General features: G+C 45.2%; 1 protein-coding gene across 1 annotated transcript in view; it reads right to left on the reverse strand.

The window, feature by feature from the left end:
* Nucleotides 1–20,488, reverse strand: part of HERC2 (E3 ubiquitin-protein ligase HERC2) — a 132,545-nt gene that overhangs the window by 80,782 nt on the left and 31,275 nt on the right. Inside the window, exons 17-24 of the mRNA XM_077662361.1 lie at nt 14,950–15,181; nt 13,184–13,329; nt 11,165–11,334; nt 10,200–10,408; nt 9,556–9,711; nt 7,730–8,113; nt 4,509–4,600; nt 1,009–1,279 (exon numbers count right to left, since the gene is read on the reverse strand). Coding sequence (XP_077518487.1) covers nt 1,009–1,279; nt 4,509–4,600; nt 7,730–8,113; nt 9,556–9,711; nt 10,200–10,408; nt 11,165–11,334; nt 13,184–13,329; nt 14,950–15,181 — 1,660 coding nt within the window. The remainder of the gene's footprint in view (nt 1–1,008; nt 1,280–4,508; nt 4,601–7,729; nt 8,114–9,555; nt 9,712–10,199; nt 10,409–11,164; nt 11,335–13,183; nt 13,330–14,949; nt 15,182–20,488) is intronic.

Below are 20,488 nucleotides of genomic sequence, written 5' to 3' on the forward strand. Positions count from 1 at the left end.
GGACTCATAAAAAAATGTTTTACTGTCCATGAAATCCACTGCTTGCATCACAAGAGGGAAACTCCAGAAGAGCACGATTCGAAGCCATGACTGCAATCAGCCTGTGCCCTTAAGTGAATGCAGACCCCTTCCAGAAGAAAGCGCTTCCTGTTGCACACAACTGCAACTAGGTCCGATGCCTTCATCCAGGGGCCGTCTGGCAATCGAATTGCGACAACGCCTGTGTCAGCACTGCATATCACGGTACAAAGATATAATGACCTAGGGGTGGGTGATGACTCGGGATATTAAGGTATGCCAAGCGACTTACATGTAGGACACAGCTTCTTTGCAAGGTAACTCTAAAAGTTTATCATGTAAAAGCTTGCGCCTGCTTGCGTAGGTTCAAGAGGCTCTAAGCTTTCCCTGTGCAAGGTTTGCGGTGTGTGCATTCATTTTTGTGTGTTGTATGCATTCAGAGATCAGCCAGTCTTCTTTGGATGCAATTTTCAGATTTGACCCAACCAGCTACATACTGATTCTCCAAGAAAAACAAACCAGTTTTTTAACATTGTCACAAGAAAAAACCACAGCACACGATGAGAAATGTGATTTTAGATTCAATTTCAAAAGTTTGAAGCTTTACTACACCTAACAGGTAGCAAATATGCCTAATCCTACACTGTAGGACGGCTCAAATGTCGGTGTTGAGAAAAATATTTCCACTAACAAAAGGATGATTCTGAATTCTGAAGTGAAAAAAAAAAGACACATGATATCAAAATATATTTTAATCTTTTCAAGTTTCCGAAGTTTCAGCATGTATGGGTTAATACTATAGAGCACCAGCAAGCACAGTTTCCACTTATTTCATTCCAGCTTCGCACACTGATGCTTCACACATTGGTGCTTCAAGTGTTCAAGCCTTCTAAAGTCTAGGGTGTGCAAAGACTGAGGACAGAAGCCAATGGCTACCGTTCTACATGTTTGGTGGATGTGACACCAGGAGGCAGCAGCAGCCACGCTCACCAGGTGTGGCGGCACTGGATCCCGTGCTTCGTGCTTCTCCTTTCTCCTCCTCGAATGGGTCGTGAGGCGGCAGTGTCTTGAGCAGTCCACCGCCATACAGCAGCGTGCTCTCCATCCATGGCAACAGCTGTGCCTCAAAGGCTTCAGGGGGCGGCCCACAGGCCTGTTGCTGCAGGTGCAGGCCCAGCAGGTGCGCTAGGGTGCGCTCGGCATCGCACAGCGGCGACGACAGACTGGTCGCATCCACCAGCAGTGGAGCCTCCTGGTCGTGCTGCGCAGGACAGCAGGACTGTGATTTGGAAACTTTTTATCAAATTTTATGTTCTCACAGTAGTCTAGCTATTTTCACAAGTTGTCCAGGAGGCAAAGAAGCCAATAATTGAAAATGTAAGCTGAGTGAGAAAAAAAATTCTAAATTTGAGAAAAGTTGCTTTTTGCGGAAAAGTCAGCCTTCAATTGCATAGGGAGGTGTCCCTCGTAAGAATATGAAGGGTAGTAAGCTGCATAGCACGATTCAATGGCATTTATTCTAGGAATTTTAATCAGGGTAATTTTAATGCGATAGCATTAAGGCTCCCATTTTGAAGAAAATCCGGCGACGGTGTTGTACGCGAAAAATCTCTGGAGAAGCAACCCAGGTGGGCCACCTAGGTTACGTGACCTTGTGGCATCCTCGTAACCTGCCCACTGAACTGTGAGTAAACTGACCACCATGGCAGGTGGCAGTTAAATGAATGATTGGTAGCGAAAGGCTGCACCGGAAGAGCAAGTTGGGTTGCATAAACACCACCAGTTGCAGCACCTGCCATCCGAGGGCAGTGGCGCAGCGTTTAACCACTCCACCACTGCGAATGGGATGAGAACTCCCAGGTATCTGTGCAAGTTGAGATTTCCATTTTCACATATATGGGCATCAACCCATTATTGCTATCGTCCTTCAGGCAGAGCTTAAGTGTCCCCCCCCCCCAAATTTTTTGTTCAAGCAAGAAAATAATTTTGCAAGTTGAGCATTGACGCCCTACTCCAGCATTGTTCCATGCCTACTCTTCATTGCAAAGCATACTGGAGCATTTCTTTTTTTTTTTCAGGAGGGCATTTGATAACGTGACCTTTGGATAATCCAGGCATTTCTTCAGGTCCCTCAAAATTTGAATTAAGGTTTTACTATCCACCACATTATTTTTAGTAGCCAGTCATGTGTCAATTCATTCATGTTGCTGCTCATTTTACATGACTACACTACAGGTTGAATACTGTTGTGCTATCTAATCAAGCAGTACAGTAAAACCTCTTTGATTCTTCTTTTTTTAATTGAAGAAAACACATTATTCAGAAAAACCTATAACCCCGATTTTGAGCGTGCCCGTGTGCTGTGCAATGTTAATGCACCTGTTAAAGATCTCCACGTGGTCGAAATTATTCTGGAGACCTCCACTATCACACCTCTTTCTTCCTTTCACTCCCTCCTTTATCATCATCAGCCTTACTACACCCACTGCAGGGCAAAGGCCTCTCCCATGTCTCTCCAATTAACCCTATCCTTTGCCAGCTGCATCCACCCTTTGCCTGCAAACTTCTTAATCTCATCCGCCCATCTAACCTTCTGCCGCCCCCTGCTACGCTTACTTTCTCTTGGAACCCACTCCGTTACCCTTAAAGACCAGCGGTTATCTTGCCTTCGCATTACATGCCCTGCCCAAGCCCATTTCTTTCTCTTGATTTCGACTAGGATGTCATTAACCCGTGTTTGTTCCCTCAGCCACTCTGCCCGCTTCCGATCTCTTAACGTTACACCTATCATTTTTCTTTCCATGGCTCGCTGCGTTGTCCTTAACTTAAGCTGAACTCTTTTCGTTAGCCTCCTTTATACCCTCCTTTATACCTTCCCTTATATGTGAGACAGATAATGTGGCATTTCCTTCCCCAGAAACCAATTTTAACAGTCCCTCCTTTATCCCTTCCCTTATGGCTCCGTTCTCTTATGTGAAACAGATACTGAGCCATTTCCTTCCCCAAAAACCAATTAATTATAACTGTTGAATGAGCTAAAAAGACACTTATTAACAATTTCACTTTATAAAAATGTTGATTGGCATTTCTTGGCACAAGAGCTGAACAGGTCCTCTTCCGGTGCTAGCTGAAATCAGTCCGCGTTTGCGCTCAGTCTTTAGCGCGGAAGGAAATTGGTAAGGCATCCAGTCCAATGCAGTGATGAAAGTAATCAAAATCTCTTCCTTGTCATTTTTGGATGTTTCACCCCCTTTGCTCCCAAGTACGATGGGAAAGCCACTGCGGCGGCTGACTGTCGCAGTGTTGCTGCTTTTTAAGCTGTTTCCCAGACCCGGCCCGTTCGTATATAAGCGCATTGCTGTAGTTCGTAGAAGCTTCGCCTCCTTTCCCTTATGCACCGCGAAGAAACCTCAGCATTTCCCCGCTGCATATCGCGTCCTCGCAGAAACAGGCGTCGCGAATGCTAGTGCACAGTTTCTAATTTTTTTGTTCTTGATGATAATGGTGCTTCGCCTCGTTGTATCGATGCACCGCAGAGAAGCCACCACGACGGGTGACTGCCGCAATAAACTTGCCATCTCGTTCAGCCCACTTGTATGTTTGTACATGTGCGGTTGGTCAATAAAAGAACTATACGACCACAATTTGTCGAAATTGTAAACGCAGTAGCCGGGAAATCGTGTTTTCCGGGAACGTTTAAACTAAGAAACACTATGGGACATTTTAATGTCCGCGATTTTGAGTACGAACCGGGAAATCGTATGAACCGGGAACATATCAACGAGGTTTTACTGTATATACATTTTTGTGAACATCATGTTTTTTTATGTGGTGTTGAGTCAGTCTTGTTTTCTTTCAGTTACAAGCACCATACACTATTTTGAAAAAATAAGGAAGCAACAACTACCTGTTTATTTCTTTCTGAAATACTTTTTTCACACTGAACTGATATTCAATTTGAGATTTGAAGCCATTCTTTCCTTGATATTGATACTCAATTTGTATTCGAAAATTTCAACATTTGTATACCCCTCCTGATGACACAAGATGTTCAGCCAGCCGGTTTCCTGCATCATGGCATGCTAGCTTGTTATAATGTCAGTGATGAAAAAGTATGCACAAAGAGCATAGAAACAAAAACATAACCAAATGAGTGGACTGCTGCCAAACAGTATTTTGAAGAATTCTCGATGTGGTCAATGACAAAAAATGTGGCAATAACTTTCTATCAGCCCTTCAAAGATTGAGCCATGCCTGTTAACAAGTGCCAACAGTGCTTATGTGCTGGCAAAGACAGGCTGACCACAGGCAGGCTAGTGACAATGAATTGAACACCAAAAAAAGTGCATACATTGCACAGCTAAACAAACTGGCAAGATGAAAAAACCATTATGCCCTCTGTTACTTTAAATATCACAATAAACACATATGTACCAGAAACTTGCATAACATTTATGTTGAGTACTCAGTTTTTATAGCATTCTACTTACATCTACAAAATTTCCCACAAAGAAAGAACGCAGCATTTCCCTAGCTTCCCTTGAGTGGCAGGCAGCTTCAAAAGCTTGTGTAGCATCTCGACCTGAAAAAAGTAAAAAAAATAATAGCATAAGCCTATGTACAAACTGCAGCAGGAAATTACAAAACGCAGTGCCTCAACATACAACACAGAAACTTTTTATTACTGATCTGCAAAGTTTCATTCTTTTATGTCAGTACTCCCTCCTGTCAAGTCATACGACAGTTAGGGCTTTCAAGGTAAAGCTCGAACCACCTTGCTTTCGGGTGAACTTGCTCTCAGCAATCCTACCAGGTGGCACAATATTATAGACAGCTGCAGCTTTTATGAAACAGGAAGACTGCCCTAATTTAGGGCCTCCAAAAGTAACAGAGCAGGAGAAATTATAATGCGATGTCAAAAGCAAGCTTTCAAACTGAAACTTTACACCTGCTATGTCAGTCACATAAACAAATGCAGTACTGCCCCATAAACTCATTGCCACTGGCTGATTCCAAGGCACTCCTTAACTTTAACTGCAGGCCACCAATAAAGGACCTCATACTGGACCCCTGGCCAGATGCAGCACAGGTTTTTACACCATTTGTAACCTACTAAAATCATGTGCAGCCCAGGTGTTAGATCGCAGCTATGAAGAGGTCCACAGGTCACGTAATTGTGTTCACTTGCACCCGATCAAATCATCAGCCACCATAACCATAATTTCTTCCGCTCTTCTCCTACTCCACAAAGTAGAGCAGCAGGTCATAGGTAGGACCATGGCTCAGGCTGACTTCTCTACCTTTTTCTGAAGATAAACATTTTCTAGCTCAGCACGAGAACCTACCAGCATACTTAGTGAAGACTTCAGCCCCACAGGGAATCATCAGCCACCACAACCATAATTTCTTCCGCTCTTCTCCTACTCCACAAAGTAGAGCAGCAGGTCATAGGTAGGACCATGGCTCAGGCTGACTTCTCTCCCTCTTTTTGAAGATAAACACTTTCTAGCTCAGCACGAGAACCTACCAGCATACTTAGCGAAGACTTCAGCCCCACAGGGAATCATCAGCCACCACAACCATAATTTCTTCCGCTCTTCTCCTACTCCACAAAGTAGAGCAGCAGGTCATAGGTAGGACCATGGCTCAGGCTGACTTCTCTACCTTTTTTTGAAGATAAACACTTTCTAGCTCAGCACGAGAACCTACCAGCATACTTAGTGAAGACTTCAGCCCCACAGGGAATCATCAGCCACCACAACCATAATTTCTTCCGCTCTTCTCCTACTCCACAAAGTAGAGCAGCAGGTCATAGGTAGAACCATGGCTCAGGCTGACTTCTCTACCTTTTTTTGAAGATAAACACTTTCTAGCTCAGCACGAGAACCTACCAGCATACTTAGTGAAGACTTCAGCCCCACAGGGAATCATCAGCCACCACAACCATAATTTCTTCCGCTCTTCTCCTACTCCACAAAGTAGAGCAGCAGGTCATAGGTAGGACCATGGCTCAGGCTGACTTCTCTCCCTTTTTTTGAAGATAAACACTTTCTAGCTCAGCACGACAACCTACCAGCATACTTAGTGAAGACTTCAGCCCCACAGGGAATCATCAGCCACCACAACCATAATTTCTTCCGCTCTTCTCCTACTCCACAAAGTAGAGCAGCAGGTCATAGGTAGGACCATGGCTCAGGCTGACTTCTCTACCTTTTTTTGAAGATAAACATTTTCTAGCTCAGCACGAGAACCTACCAGCATACTTAGTGAAGACTTCAGCCCCACAGGGAATTATCAGCCATCAAAACCATAATTTCTTCCGCTCTTCTCCTACTCCACAAAGTAGAGCAGCAGGTCATAGGTAGGACCATGGCTCAGGCTGACTTCTCTACCTTTTTTTGAAGATAAACACTTTCTAGCTCAGCACGAGAACCTACCAGCATACTTAGTGAAGACTTCAGCCCCACAGGGAATCATCAGCCACCACAACCATAATTTCTTCCGCTCTTCTCCTACTCCACAAAGTAGAGCAGCAGGTCATAGGTAGGACCATGGCTCAGGCTGACTTCTCTACCTTTTTTTGAAGATAAACACTTTCTAGCTCAGCACGAGAACCTACCAGCATACTTAGTGAAGACTTCAGCCCCACAGGGAATCATCAGCCACCACAACCATAATTTCTTCCGCTCTTCTCCTACTCCACAAAGTAGAGCAGCAGGTCATAGGTAGGACCATGGCTCAGGCTGACTTCTCTACCTTTTTTTGAAGATAAACACTTTCTAGCTCAGCACGAGAACCTACCAGCATACTTAGTGAAGACTTCAGCCCCACAGGGAATCATCAGCCACCATAACCATAATTTCTTCCGCTCTTCTCCTACTCCACAAAGTAGAGCAGCAGGTCATAGGTAGGACCATGGCTCAGGCTGACTTCTCTCCCTTTTTTTGAAGATAAACACTTTCTAGCTCAGCACGAGAACCTACCAGCATACTTAGTGAAGACTTCAGCCCCACAGGGAATCATCAGCCACCACAACCATAATTTCTTCCGCTCTTCTCCTACTCCACAAAGTAGAGCAGCAGGTCATAGGTAGGACCATGGCTCAGGCTGACTTCTCTACCTTTTTTTGAAGATAAACACTTTCTAGCTCAGCACAAGAACCTACCAGCATACTTAGTGAAGACTTCAGCCCCACAGGGAATCATCAGCCACCATAACCATAATTTCTTCCGCTCTTCTCCTACTCCACAAAGTAGAGCAGCAGGTCATAGGTAGGACCATGGCTCAGGCTGACTTCTCTACCTTTTTTTGAAGATAAACACTTTCTAGCTCAGCACGAGAACCTACCAGCATACTTAGTGAAGACTTCAGCCCCACAGGGAATCATCAGCCACCATAACCATAATTTCTTCCGCTCTTCTCCTACTCCACAAAGTAGAGCAGCAGGTCATAGGTAGGACCATGGCTCAGGCTGACTTCTCTCCCTTTTTTTGAAGATAAACACTTTCTAGCTCAGCACGAGAACCTACCAGCATACTTAGTGAAGACTTCAGCTCCACAGGGAATCATCAGCCACCACAACCATAATTTCTTCCGCTCTTCTCCTACTCCACAAAGTAGAGCAGCAGGTCATAGGTAGGACCATGGCTCAGGCTGACTTCTCTCCCTTTTTTTGAAGATAAACACTTTCTAGCTCAGCACGAGAACCTACCAGCATACTTAGTGAAGACTTCAGCCCCACAGGGAGCAGATGGTCTGAATTCTTGAAGATCGTACACCTTGCCTCCAATGACAATCCAGAGGCCGCCATCCCGATTGTGATTCTCCACATCTGCCTTGCGCAATGTGAGCACATCCTCGACGGGGCCGCCCTGGTTTGGTGGTGGCGGGGGCGGTGTCAGAGTGCCCCCTCCAAGGCCCGGCCACAAAAGATCCTGCGTGTCTTCCAGGTGGGCTCCGGGCGCCAGCTGGTTGAAGCAGTCGAGGCTCTCCAGCAGCGGCGAAAGCATTGGTGCGGCGTCAGCCACGTGCATCACTTCAGGCGCTGTGCTCTCCAGGAGCACGAGAGACACAAGCAGCTCTGGTAGCAGCACACCTGCGAGTGACAGTAAATGGCACGGTTGTATGTCCCAAATAAGAAAACAAGCTTCAAAATGACCACTGCCTCCAGTGCTGAGCCCAATATAATAGGCTCACTCCCCCTTTCATGATGCTAAATGACATAGGAACTGTCTTCATAGCTCAAAGAGTGGCAAGCTTTGCTGCAGCATGGATGAAAAGGAGAGGCACAGAGAGGTACACACACAATCAACAGTTTTTCCCTAGCCATGCAGAATGCTCCCTCATAACTGTGTTTTACCTTTTTTTACTGCAAAAACTGCCAATGGCTCAGCCAACCGAATCCAGACAGAAGCAGGTACAAAAAATCACATGAACAGGGGTCACCTCTTTCATAAACGAGAAAAAAAAGAAAGTGAACAGGCCCACAAATGCTAACAAATGGCACTGCTCTCCTTGTGAAAAAACTCTGTATCTACAGCGATTTGGAGGCTCCATACAACAAATGGCTCAATAAGCTAAACTGGTTTAGTCGGATATAGCTCAAGAAAAAAAGTGGCTTTTCCTTTCAAAGGGCCCTCCTTCCAGCTTCATGTGTGTGTGATTTTCATGAACCTGCTAGTGTGAGTAGCGTGATAATGCAGGAAGTGGCATGAAAACCCAGGGAGGAGACTATATCAGACAATGCAAGGTGGAGACTATCCGCTTTCATCTGCCACTCTCTGCATTAAGATGCTAGCAGGCTCGTGAGAATTAGCCAACGCCAAAGGCTGGAACGGGGTCCTTTGACAAGGAAAAGCCGCTTCATTCTTGACTTGCACCCAACTATAGTGATTAAGTGCTGAATATGAGCTTCCTTCAAAGGAAACGAAGAAAACCATGGTAAGCAACTCTAGGCAGCCACAGTGTCCTCTAGCAAGCACACCGAAGACTGGGTTCACTGCAAAGGAAGGCCAGTGCCATGTTGCTGAAGATGTGAATGCCTATAAAGTAAAGCAAGTCAAGTGAGTTGCACTCCATCGCTCCAGAAGGAATGCCTTGGGAAATCCGATGCAAATCAAATTTCAAGAACACCACATCACTAAAGGAGTAAAGGACTGAAAACAGCATGGATGTGTCAAAATGCAGCTTAAGTGACCAAGGAGCAATGATGGCAAAAGAAAATGGCCCCAACCACGTTTTACTGCCAGTCAACAAAAAAATATTTTGAAAAAACAGTCAAATTTTGGCAGGTGTTCAGCTCTCAGTGACGCTCGCCTGGTGACATCCTCATGACCTCACTGGTGACATCCTGAATTCCAGGTAAAAACAATGAATCCAAGCTTTTTGCTGCAAGATTCCCCACAGAATATATGTTATGGGATGTAAAAATATCTTGTGCTCTTATTTTACAGAAATACGGCTGACAGACTCCGTAACGAAGCATTTCAGACCAAAGTGAACATGCACCTAATGCGATTGCTACCATACACCACAAACCTGTTAGTTCCTGCTCCAAGACCGCAGCAGCCAGTGCAAAATGGTGTGGTGACAGTGATCCAAGCACAGACGCAACAGAAAGGATGTCTTCAACGTGGCAGGCCACAAGGCTCACATACTTCCACAGAAGGGACGCAGCCCCACAGGTCTCAGTATCTGCAACACATGTGTGAACATGCATAAACCATAAAAAAAAAGATGACTGAAACTATAATAGAATTTAAATGATTGCCGTTCCTCCGACTATCGCCTCAGAAGCTCCACCCTGCATACTTGCATGCTTTGCAGTCCATGCATGATTTAAGATGTAGCTAAAGACAACCACTTCCATACAAATGTCATATGAAGATTGAAGTTTATATAGCTTCTGAAAAAACACCATTTAGAAAGAGGCTTTATTTTTAGTTATCCTCTACCCCTAAATTAAGAAGCCTGCTTAAAAATGCAAAAATATGACAGGATCCAACCATGCTTTGGTTTCAACCGAGACTACAATGAAGCTGGTTAGAAAAGCTGCACTTCCACTGTTGCAGCACATACTGTTGGGCAATGAAAAAAGGTTTGTTGTGGTGGAAATTCTGGTCAAGTATTTTTTTTTTGTTATAAAAGGACTTAGCCACATCACATCCATGTGAAGTACCCACCAATGCTTGTGGCAGTACTGGCCTGTTCCTCACGTGGATACAGTTGGCCAAGTAGCAACCTCTGGAACCTCAGCAGTAGGTCCAGCGATGGAGACCTCTCCTTCTGGTCAAGGTTAAGCTTGAGTGAGCACATAGCTATCTTGGAGCCAGTGCTTGCATTTTCAGGAAAGAAGCTCTGCAGTTTCGCCATGGTCTGGGTGGCTGTATTCCTATTTCACAAACGGCAGAACAAAGCAAGTGGTCTGCACAACACGGCGAGAAATGAAACAAAGAAACTACTGATCGAACTCATCACTTGTAACAAAACCTGTTCTCTCTGAGGCAGCTGTGTTCTAATTAAGGTACTGTGGCGCTGGGTAGGGTACTTTGCAAGACACTACCGCCACAACGTAACTGGCTAGTGTCACCATTACTCAAAAAGAGCTTTGTTTAGAGGAGCCTTTCACCCCATGCTATCTAAAAAACAACCATAACGATCTGAGCATGCTACTGCAGACATAGCTCAGCATTAACCAACATGTCTAGCTACCTTCAGCTGCTTTGGGATAAAGGCAGACATTCTGCAAATTATGGAAAAGTTTTGTTTGGTTTGGATATGGAGGTTTAACATCCCAAGGCAACTCAGGCTATGAGGGACACCGAAGTGAAGGGCTCTGAAAATTTCGACCACCTGGGTTTCATTAGCAAACATTGACATCGGACAGTACACGAGCCTATAGAATTTCGCCTCCATTGAAATTCAAACGCCATGGCTGCAATCGAACCCACGTCTTTCGGGTCAGCAGCCAAGCACCATAACCACTGCGCCACCGCAGCGGGAAAATTAAATTATGGAGCAGATACTGGCTGGCAATGAAACAGCAATGAAACAGCACGGAATGGCAGTCTAGCCCAGAAGGTGTAAAGGACCTCTTCAAGAAGCGTGGTCCACCAAGAGAATCCCAGGTTACTGCAAAGTGGCTCACCTCAACAGCTGCTTGACAAGGTGAAGCAGTGGTATGGCAGCTGAAGCATCTTCAGAAACCACCTGGCTGCGCTTAGTTTCAGATTCCAGGACTGCCTGATCCGACATGAGCTGCTCTCCGCTGCTTGTCATCTCTTTGGAAAGCTGTTTATCTGACGTGGCCTCTTTTTCCTATATAAAGTAAGGAAGAAATGCATGTTTCTGACAAGCAAAGGAAAGGCTACAGGGTTCACTCATTAGTTTATTCACAGGCTACCGTGTGTACTTGTGTAAGGGCTGCACTTATTACCGCTATTTTGATGGGGTATATAGCCCTTACAAGGGACCGGTTAAGCGGAACCTCAATTATGCGCCTCTTTTTTTATGCTGCGACACATATTTTTATGGAAAATTAGCGTAGTCCCAGCGAATCCTTCAAACGTACAATGCACTGAAAGTATGGATGATAAAACGCGCGCCTGACGAATGGCATGAGTTAACTGCAAAAGGTAAAATCTGATTGCTAGATCAGTTTACTGTGTGGGGACTTCAGCCCGCTTCATCCCCTTTAGGGTTTGTTTCCCCGCAGTGTCCTTTTTAATTACCTTAACTAAAACGGGAGGGCGCTAGCATCTCAGCGCCACGAGTACCACGGATGGCAAGACTGTTGCGCACGCGTGCTGGAGACAGCCCTCTTCGGCTTGAGCACTTGTCGAGCGCGGATGTTTCAGCGTGGCACTCCACTCGAGGGGTGAGGCCTCGTGGTGGGAACAATCTCCTGCCAGCTCGTCCCGTCCGGCCTCAGAGTTTCTCTCTTGCCCTAGCGTGGGCAAACATCTGCTCATAACCTTGCTGGTGAGTCATACGGCCTCGATTCCTTAGCATATTCTGTTGCTAGGTGGCACTACAAATGCTTGTGTCGCTGCGACGCCGGCGCCCTCCCTTGTTAGTTAAGGTAACTAACTAGGAAAGATGAATCGCGAGGAAGCAAACCAAAGAGGACAGAGTAGGCACATCACAACTTGCAAACGTCACGTGATACTAAGCCAAGATCAAGATCCTCTGCGGATCTCGCGATCGAATCGCCAACAGTTCAGAGCGGCGTGCCACACGTGCAACCCACAGCCGTCAACGTGAGGAGGCGTTCGCCTGGCCTGCTTTTCCATGCGCTTCACTGTCGAAGGATTTGCGGAAATCAATTATACGTTCATTTTAATATGGCGTTATTGTGTGACAGTAAACTGGTACCAAGATTGGACCTTTTTGTAGTAAACCGTGACCAGATCCAAAGCACTTTTGGTGTGGCTTCGATGCGAAGCATTCTAGGCCTAGCCGAATGGCACACTACTATGGCACCCAAGCCTGACGGGTGCCGCAAAGAAATGCTCCACTACTGTGTGTGCACCCCAGTCTAGTTTTTCTTGAAAGCATGATGTTTTGTCCTTTCTGGTGCAAATGCCAAGCGCATAAGACGAGCTAGCAGCGCTGAAGCACCGCATGCTTCTTGCGGTTCCAGGCGGAATCCAGTACGCGGGAAGACTCGTGCGTGGCCATGCAGGAAATGATCGTCTATCAGCTCCCAGCGTAATGTACCAAGAGGGCAAAATAATGAATACATAAAGCAATTCTTTTGGCTGACTTTTCTTTTTCCGAATTATCAGCTGCCAGGTTGGGGGTGCGGCCCTTACATGGGGCAGCCCTTAAATGAGTATATAAAGTAAATCACAAACATAGAACATCCAAAAACAGATCAGAATAAAGGAAACACACATGCTCCTCAAGATACCTTCAATAAAATGTTTTAATTGATAAGTAGCTAGGCTGAGACGTGTCACACAGGCAATCCTTACTTAGGTGCTGAAAAGAAGCTTGAGGAATAATTTGAAACTGGTGTAATACTGTTATCCCCTCCTGATGGTTTTACTTTTTTTATTAGTAAGACATTAATACACCAGTATCAAAAACACAGAATTACAACAACAACGAAAGATTTTTTGCAGATAGTACACAGTACATGTTTTATTCGCAATGCATTACTGACCATGGCATCTTCAATGTCTTGAATTTCAACCTTGATTGCTGTTTGCAGCGAAGACTCTAACCCACCATCAGCCATTAGACTTCCTACAAGCAAGTCTGTCATGAACCTTTTGCCAGGAGCAGAGTTGACTTCAGCTCCTTGGGAACCTAGGAAAGAGAATAGACTCTGTAAATAACAAAGCTATAACGAAGGCTGTCCATGTCACAAATGCATCCTAAATATGGCCACAAGCAAATATTTGCTCAAACTTGCTTCTTGATAAAAATGAAGTGCAAAGCATAAGGCACAGTAAATATTAACGAAATGCACACATAACCCTACACTCAACACAACTGGGATGTCCAACACAACAAAATCATTATCATCGTATTTCAGTACCTTCCCCTGGGCTTTAGGCAGCCAGTGTCATAAGTGAAAGATGACATACAGTGCCGTGTGTGAGCAGAGATCATGCCGCCACATGTTGAATCTCCATACTGAAATGACCTTGCCTTCTCCATTTCATAGCACAAAATGCAAAAAAATTCATTTCATAGAGGTTTAGAAGAAAAAGAGAACAGGCAAGAAATTGGGGTGCTTCTGCTTAAATATGTGCACAATGGATCTTCAAGTGTGCTACTAATGTGTAATTCATTAACAACCTATACGGAGAAATAAGGCTGTTATGCATTGCAAAAACATTACATGAATATAGTCAACTTCCTGTTTGGAGAGAAAATACCAGAAACAATTGCACTAAACTCACCAAGTCCCCAAAACGCATTATTTTTCAGGTCCCTTCATGTCAAAATCCTTCATCCTTTTCAGGTCCCTTCATGTCAAGCAGGCAGTTCTGGGTGACCTCCACAAAATCAGCCACTGTCGAAGAAACCTGGTGGCTGGTTTTCCCACTCCCGGTATCCTACCACCCCCCCATCACCCCTATCAACAGAAGCAAGAAGAGGACTGGAACACATCGGGATTACACCGAGGAAAACACCATCCAATTACTGTTCTCAGTAAAAATTGATGCTCTGGCTCTTTCTCAGCACATTCATGTTTCTCCAATAGCAAGAGATGCACTATTTAGAAAATTTCCCCACCAGTCGACCCGGACGATGACATCTACACCAAGAAGGACTGGTTTCCACCGTTTTGAAGTCAATGGTAGTGTAGCATAGACACTGGGACCCACACCCGAAATTTGGTGTCGACGCAAGCCATTTACTTGTGAAGTCAACTGGTGTCTGTGAACCCTCTATTTTGTTCTTCGGTCTTTTATAGCTTAGAAAATCTCCGTTTTCAGTGAGAGCGGTCTCTTTGTTAATGCCGCAGTCTATAGATGCAGGCCACCACCAACTTTTCCTCGGTGTCCCTTTAAGGACACAACATCAGGTATTGGTATGTGATGAGTGCGGTTTAATGCCACGAAGTGACACATGGACTATGAGGGACGTCATAGTGTAGGGCCCGGGTTAAATTATACCACCTGGGATTCTGTAACGTGTGCTGACATTGCACAGCACACAGGTGTTTTAGCATTTTGCCTCTATCGAAACATAACCATCGCAACTTGGACTTGATCTTGGAACCTTGGCATCAGCAGCTGAAAGCCAAAGCCACTAACCCACCACAGCAGGTCACACACAAAATCAAGAACACCTCCTTCAAGCACATCTACATAACTTTCCAATCGAGCAACACATACACAAACGCCCACGCTATTTACCCTGAAAAAGAGTTCCTTACACCGTGAAACGAAAATGCCGATAAGCTTAAGCACCCACCGGAGGTGTTGAGCAGAAGCAGGGAGAGTGCTCGTGCCCGTTCATCTGCAGTGGGCATCAGGAAGCTCCAGCCAGCCTGCAGAGCCTGCTGAGCTGCTCGCTGCACAGTGGGGAGGATATTGACCCCGCTGGCAAGGGCCACCACCCGCTGCTTGAGGGAACACAGCAGCCGAGACTCGGGTACCAGCCCCAGTCGCTCGGCACCAACCCCATTTGCAAGTGCTGCCTGGATCTGAAAAAGTGTGGGGCAAGGCAGCAGCCCAACTGTGTTAGCAGAGGCAGCACAATCCTAAAGACCAGCGCAGAAAGCTCACTGAATCGATGTCTCAGATTTAATTACATCCATTCATCGTAAACGACCCAAGTGATGGGAGACAGGTTTCTTTATCCTGGAAGTAATACGCAATGTAAATATATTAGTGCAGAATGCTGCACGAAAGATAATGGCTCTTTTAAAAGATGACGACCGCTGACATGTTGACAAATAGAATATGGCTGCATTGCATCATTTTTAAAATAATAATTATGTCCACCCTTTAAACAAAAATGAAGCCAAGCTGAAGCTGAGATACAGAATAAGTCATTCAACTCTGAGCCTGGTAGAGACAAAAACGCAGACATGATGAAAATCTATGGAGGAAATAAAACGACACACCACACTGCACGAACCATATCCAGAAGAATTTATTCGTTCAAAGCCCGTCAAACCACGTACAATATTCGAATTAAGCAGGTCTTCGAATCATCCGAAACTGACGAAAAATGATAAAAACGCAAAAGCAAAAGTTCTTCAACCACTTGTAGCACGTAAAATCACTGCCACTGTACTCAACAAAGCCGCAGTCGACTGTTTAGCAATTAAAGGGCCACAGAAAGGGGTGTTTGAGCTTGGTTTTAAAATGGTTGCACTATGTAGAGTGCCGGCCACCAAGCGTCCATGCCACGTATGAGACCTCAAAAGCAAGCCGGAAATTTACAGTATATTTTTAAAAATTCCCGCTTTCACACCTCGGGGTGACGTGCAGTGCCGGGCTATCGTGCGAAACCTGGCATACGACGTCAGGTCGCGCAAGTGACGTCAGCAGACGGGGGTTATCTTTACTTCATAGTGCCAAATGCTTTTAGATGTCACACGCTGCCACGGCCACTCCGCGCGCGCCGCAGCTGGCGAAGGTGTGCCGCGGTGAGCGGGGGGAGAGGGAAAGGCGCGAAGACGCGGAAGTTCAAATTTTGTCTGCATATAACTCAGGTTCCACAAAATTCATTTAAAAAATTCTGGCTGCAGGATAATTACGAACTGGGGTCCTTTAGCATCCCAGACAGATCCCAACTTTATTGGAAGCCCCTTTTGGGGCCCTTTAAGGGAGGCGTGGCTTTGAAATCCAAAAAAATATGGTCAAGAAATAGATTTTTTTTAATTGTTGTATCCACTTGTATGCTTGTATGTGAATTTCCAATTTCTTGTATGAAATTTTCTTTTCACTCTAGATAATTCGACACTGTATTGCACAAAAATTAAAAACCTTAAAAACCAAAATTTGTGCTTTGCAAAAAAATGTTCTAAGAATACCTTGACCTGTAGCAAGCCAGTAGGACCGCACTGAATGTTGAACCAGCCTTCTGCCATATTTTCTTAACACAGTAGCCTTTACACAAGATTCAGAGGAAAAATATATATTAAAAAACAATTTTCTGGAGATAAAGAGGGAAATTTTGTGACAGTAGTCAAAGTTATTTCTCACATTCTCAAAAAATGTCGGACAAATACATGAAGAAATAAATTTTTTCTAAAAAACATGTTCCCCCTTAACTCCTCCTTCAGTAGTAGCTCGTATCTACCCATCATAATTACCATGTAATCACCACGCACACGAAATTCAGTCAAGCTGGTTTCGATGTCTGCAGAACAGTGGCCACTGCATTTCAATTGAGGCGAATTGAAAAAGACGCCTACGTGCTGTGCGATATCAGTGCACACTGAAGAATCCTCGGTGGTTTAAATTAATCCAGAGCCCTCTAAGATGGTGCTGCTTGCTCTCTTCCTTGGTTACAGTCCCTCCTTCATCCCTTTCTTCACAGTGTGGCTGAGGTGTCCACTGAGAAGTGAAACAATTACTGAACCTTTTCATTTCCTCAAAGACCAATTTTTTCCTCGAAACCAATTTTCATTTTTTCACTTCTCTCAGTGTAACTCAGTGATTGACAAAGCTACTTGCCATTCGCTCAGTGTTCTTGGTGTATGCGAGACTGTAGATATATACGCCCCACTTGCACCAGCTCGCACGTCGCGTCTCACGCATATGCAGACCGGCTCCAGCATATGCGCTGCGCACAGGCGTACGGTGCATATGCCTAGGAAGTGTCCTTGGAGTCAGGCCTTAAGTACAGATTTCTAGGTGCATATGACCCCTACTCAACTCAAAGTGAAGCGAACGCAGGCATGCCTTAGACCCTGCCAGTGTTGCCATATTGCTTTGGATGAAAGCAGGGGTTCTTTTATAACGTGTGAGGAAAGAAATATGCGCTTTGATCGCAAATGTAGTGGGTGCGCTGATTGTGTCCATTGTCTGAGGTTTCCGCAGTAGCGCTATGGCATTGATTTAGAAACAGCGAATGATCAAAGCTGACATATTTTCAAAAAATAAACATTGTTTATAAACTATAACGTCCAGTAACTCAGTGTTCTGGACTGATTTCACAACAAAGAAGCTTCTGCTTCAGCAAAATATTTCAAAGGTCTCATGAATTTCATTGTAGCAGGGTTCGACTGTAGTGCTGCGCACACAAGCAGTGATGAGCAAATGCCAACATATGGGCCTGTTCCCTTTCACCAATTCCTTTCAGAAGAACCTTTTGAAAGCAGCAGCACTGCTGGAGGTAACAAAAGTATGTACTAATCGAGAAAATGTAAATCAAAGTGAATTGTGTAGAAAAATTTGTCGCCTTCAAATATTTTTAAAAAGAGCTTCTTCACTGCATAAACCACACCAAGAACGGCTATATAACATTAATAGACATGGCCAATAAGAAAGCCTTATCACACACCACGTGGGTGTTCCACCAAGGCAAAGCTGAACTTCACCGATTCATAAAAAATTAATAGAGCATGCATTCACTCAAGAAATGTATCTATCCACTTAAGGTTAAGGGGGGAACTGATCTTAGCAACAAAAGTTTTGTTAATGAAGTCACAGTTTTAATATCTTTGGGGAACATGTATTTTTATGTGCCGATTCTACACATACTGTTTAATTTCATTAAAATGTGTTACTGCGCACTCATGCAACATATTAACCAAGTATTTTGTCTACAGCCAACAAATTTTGCTGAAGGGAACTTGCTGAAGCTCATGCCAGATGTATACCATTATATTGTCTCTACATGAAGGATTGCAATAAGGGTAAAATTATCATCCTGCCTATCACAGAAGTTTAGTTATGGGGTTCTGAAATTGCCACTTCGGAAACAGGAGGAAAAGTTTTTACAGTAATCCCTCGTTTACAACGAAATCGCTTTACGCGAAATATCATTTTATTCTAAATTTCTCCTGGTCCCAACCAAAGCGCATGCATTTTAAGCCACATAACTCGAAGCGCACGAAGAGCTTGACCTGCTTAGAGCGAAGAGCTAAGGCGGCGACCTTTTTGCGTATGCGGTGTCAAACTAATACCGCCAACGAATTAGTCTCATGCAAGCCACAAAAGTGCCAAGCCCACGGCCAATGACCTGTATAGTAATGGGTACCAAGCGAGTGCCAAGTGCCGCCAGCTATTTACAGCGAAGCGAATGGAAGCTGTCAAATTCTATGGTGCAGCACGCCCAAACCGTTAATCTCAGTCGCAATCTCATCGCTGGTGTCCCCCGTGATAGAACCCACGCAAAAGTAAAGTCTTCCTGAAGATTTGCAATGCCAGAAAACAGCGGTTTCTTGGATGCCAAAAAGGGGCCAAAAGACCGCGGACAGACTTGCGCCACAGGTTTCCATGGTGTGCGCTCGATGAGTGTAGTTTTACTGCTCTAATGAGCACTTCTGGCGCTGAAATGTGCTAAAAAGCAAAAAATAAGTGTCCTCCCTCGATTATGGGCCCATTTACACTTGTGAGCAGCAGAGGTTGTGCAACTGTTTTGGTCAAAAAGCGACCGTCGCAAACAGTGGCATTGGTCGAAAAGCGACAGTCGCAGGCCAATCGCTCACTGCTCGATTTTCCAGCACTGTGACTGCGAGTCGCAAACCGCTGAACCAATCAGCGAGCGAGCCGAGCTTTCAGCAACGACATCTACCGCAGACGTGCCGGGCTGAGCTGTCCCTGGCTGCTGTAGTCGTCGCTAAGCCTAACCGTTTCACATCGATGCTGCAACTTAGGGTGCCTCAGAACTGGCTAGTGCTGTAATAAAGGTGCTATTCTCGTCACAGTTTTACTGTGAAGCTTGTCTCATAATAAAATATATTCATATGCTTGATTTTCGCGATGCCTTCAGCAGCGGATCTAACAGATGCCAGACGAGTTGCACTGGGCAGCAGCTAAGCGGCTATGGGAGGTAATTTGCTTGTATCGCAGTTATCACTTCTACCAGCAACTTGATACTAGCAATCCTCAAAAGCGATTCATTTTTGACATTCCTCTACTCCAGGGCTTGGTATGAATGCGAACAAACAATACCAGCACATTTTTCTGACGCCTACGGCCGGCATATAGGCTGGCAGGCCAGCCCTGAGGGGCGCGCCCCTGTCATCATGAAGCATGTAGGGCCACGGCGCTCATCAAAACCACACCACGACATCCTTCTGGTCCTCATAGTACATTATGAATAGCACTTTTGAGGACCGAGCGCGAGTGCAAGAGACGCGGCCAAAGCAGAAGAAACTTTTGAAAGCGCGCGAGCAACGTCATTCCCGACAGTTTTTGCAGTTTTCACTTCAAACGAGAATCTAACAAGAAGGCAACCCGCAGGTCGCGCTTGCAAGTGTGCACAACGGTGTCGTTGAGCTGCTGCCTAGTTGCAAGCAACTGCTGGTAGCATGAACCTTTGCCATGTTCGACACAAGGAGCTACATTAACAAATCGGGAAGACGACTTTAGGGAAGCCGGTTTAGAAATTCGCTTGCCGCTCACCATAATTGGCCTGCATCACAATAAAACATCGCCCCTAGCTTCGTTATACTTTTGATGGTGCAAATCGACCAATAACTTGCCGAAAACACAAAAAATCTGAGCATCGCCAGCTGCTAGTCATGGTGGGTAAACGCAACCATGGTGTTTCCCCGGCGATTTTCTCGAGCCGGTCATGCTCGATTCGCGCCATCTGACTAGACAAATGGTCTAAATGCGTGGTAGGGTCATTGAATTTTGTTCCAAGATATTTGTCAACGGTGCGGACGCGACGCTGTGCAAACACCGACACTCGAAACGTGGAATTAGCACAGTGTTGTTGGCAACGGTACGCCGAAAACTTCTCGTTTTGCAAACTTCACGGCTGCACACCTCGGGGAAACATTGTCCAGTGATCATGCAAGGCCCCTACTGCAAAACCGTTCAGT

Source organism: Amblyomma americanum, chromosome 4, assembly GCF_052857255.1.
Source record: "Amblyomma americanum isolate KBUSLIRL-KWMA chromosome 4, ASM5285725v1, whole genome shotgun sequence".
Lineage (NCBI taxonomy): Eukaryota > Metazoa > Arthropoda > Arachnida > Ixodida > Ixodidae > Amblyomma > Amblyomma americanum.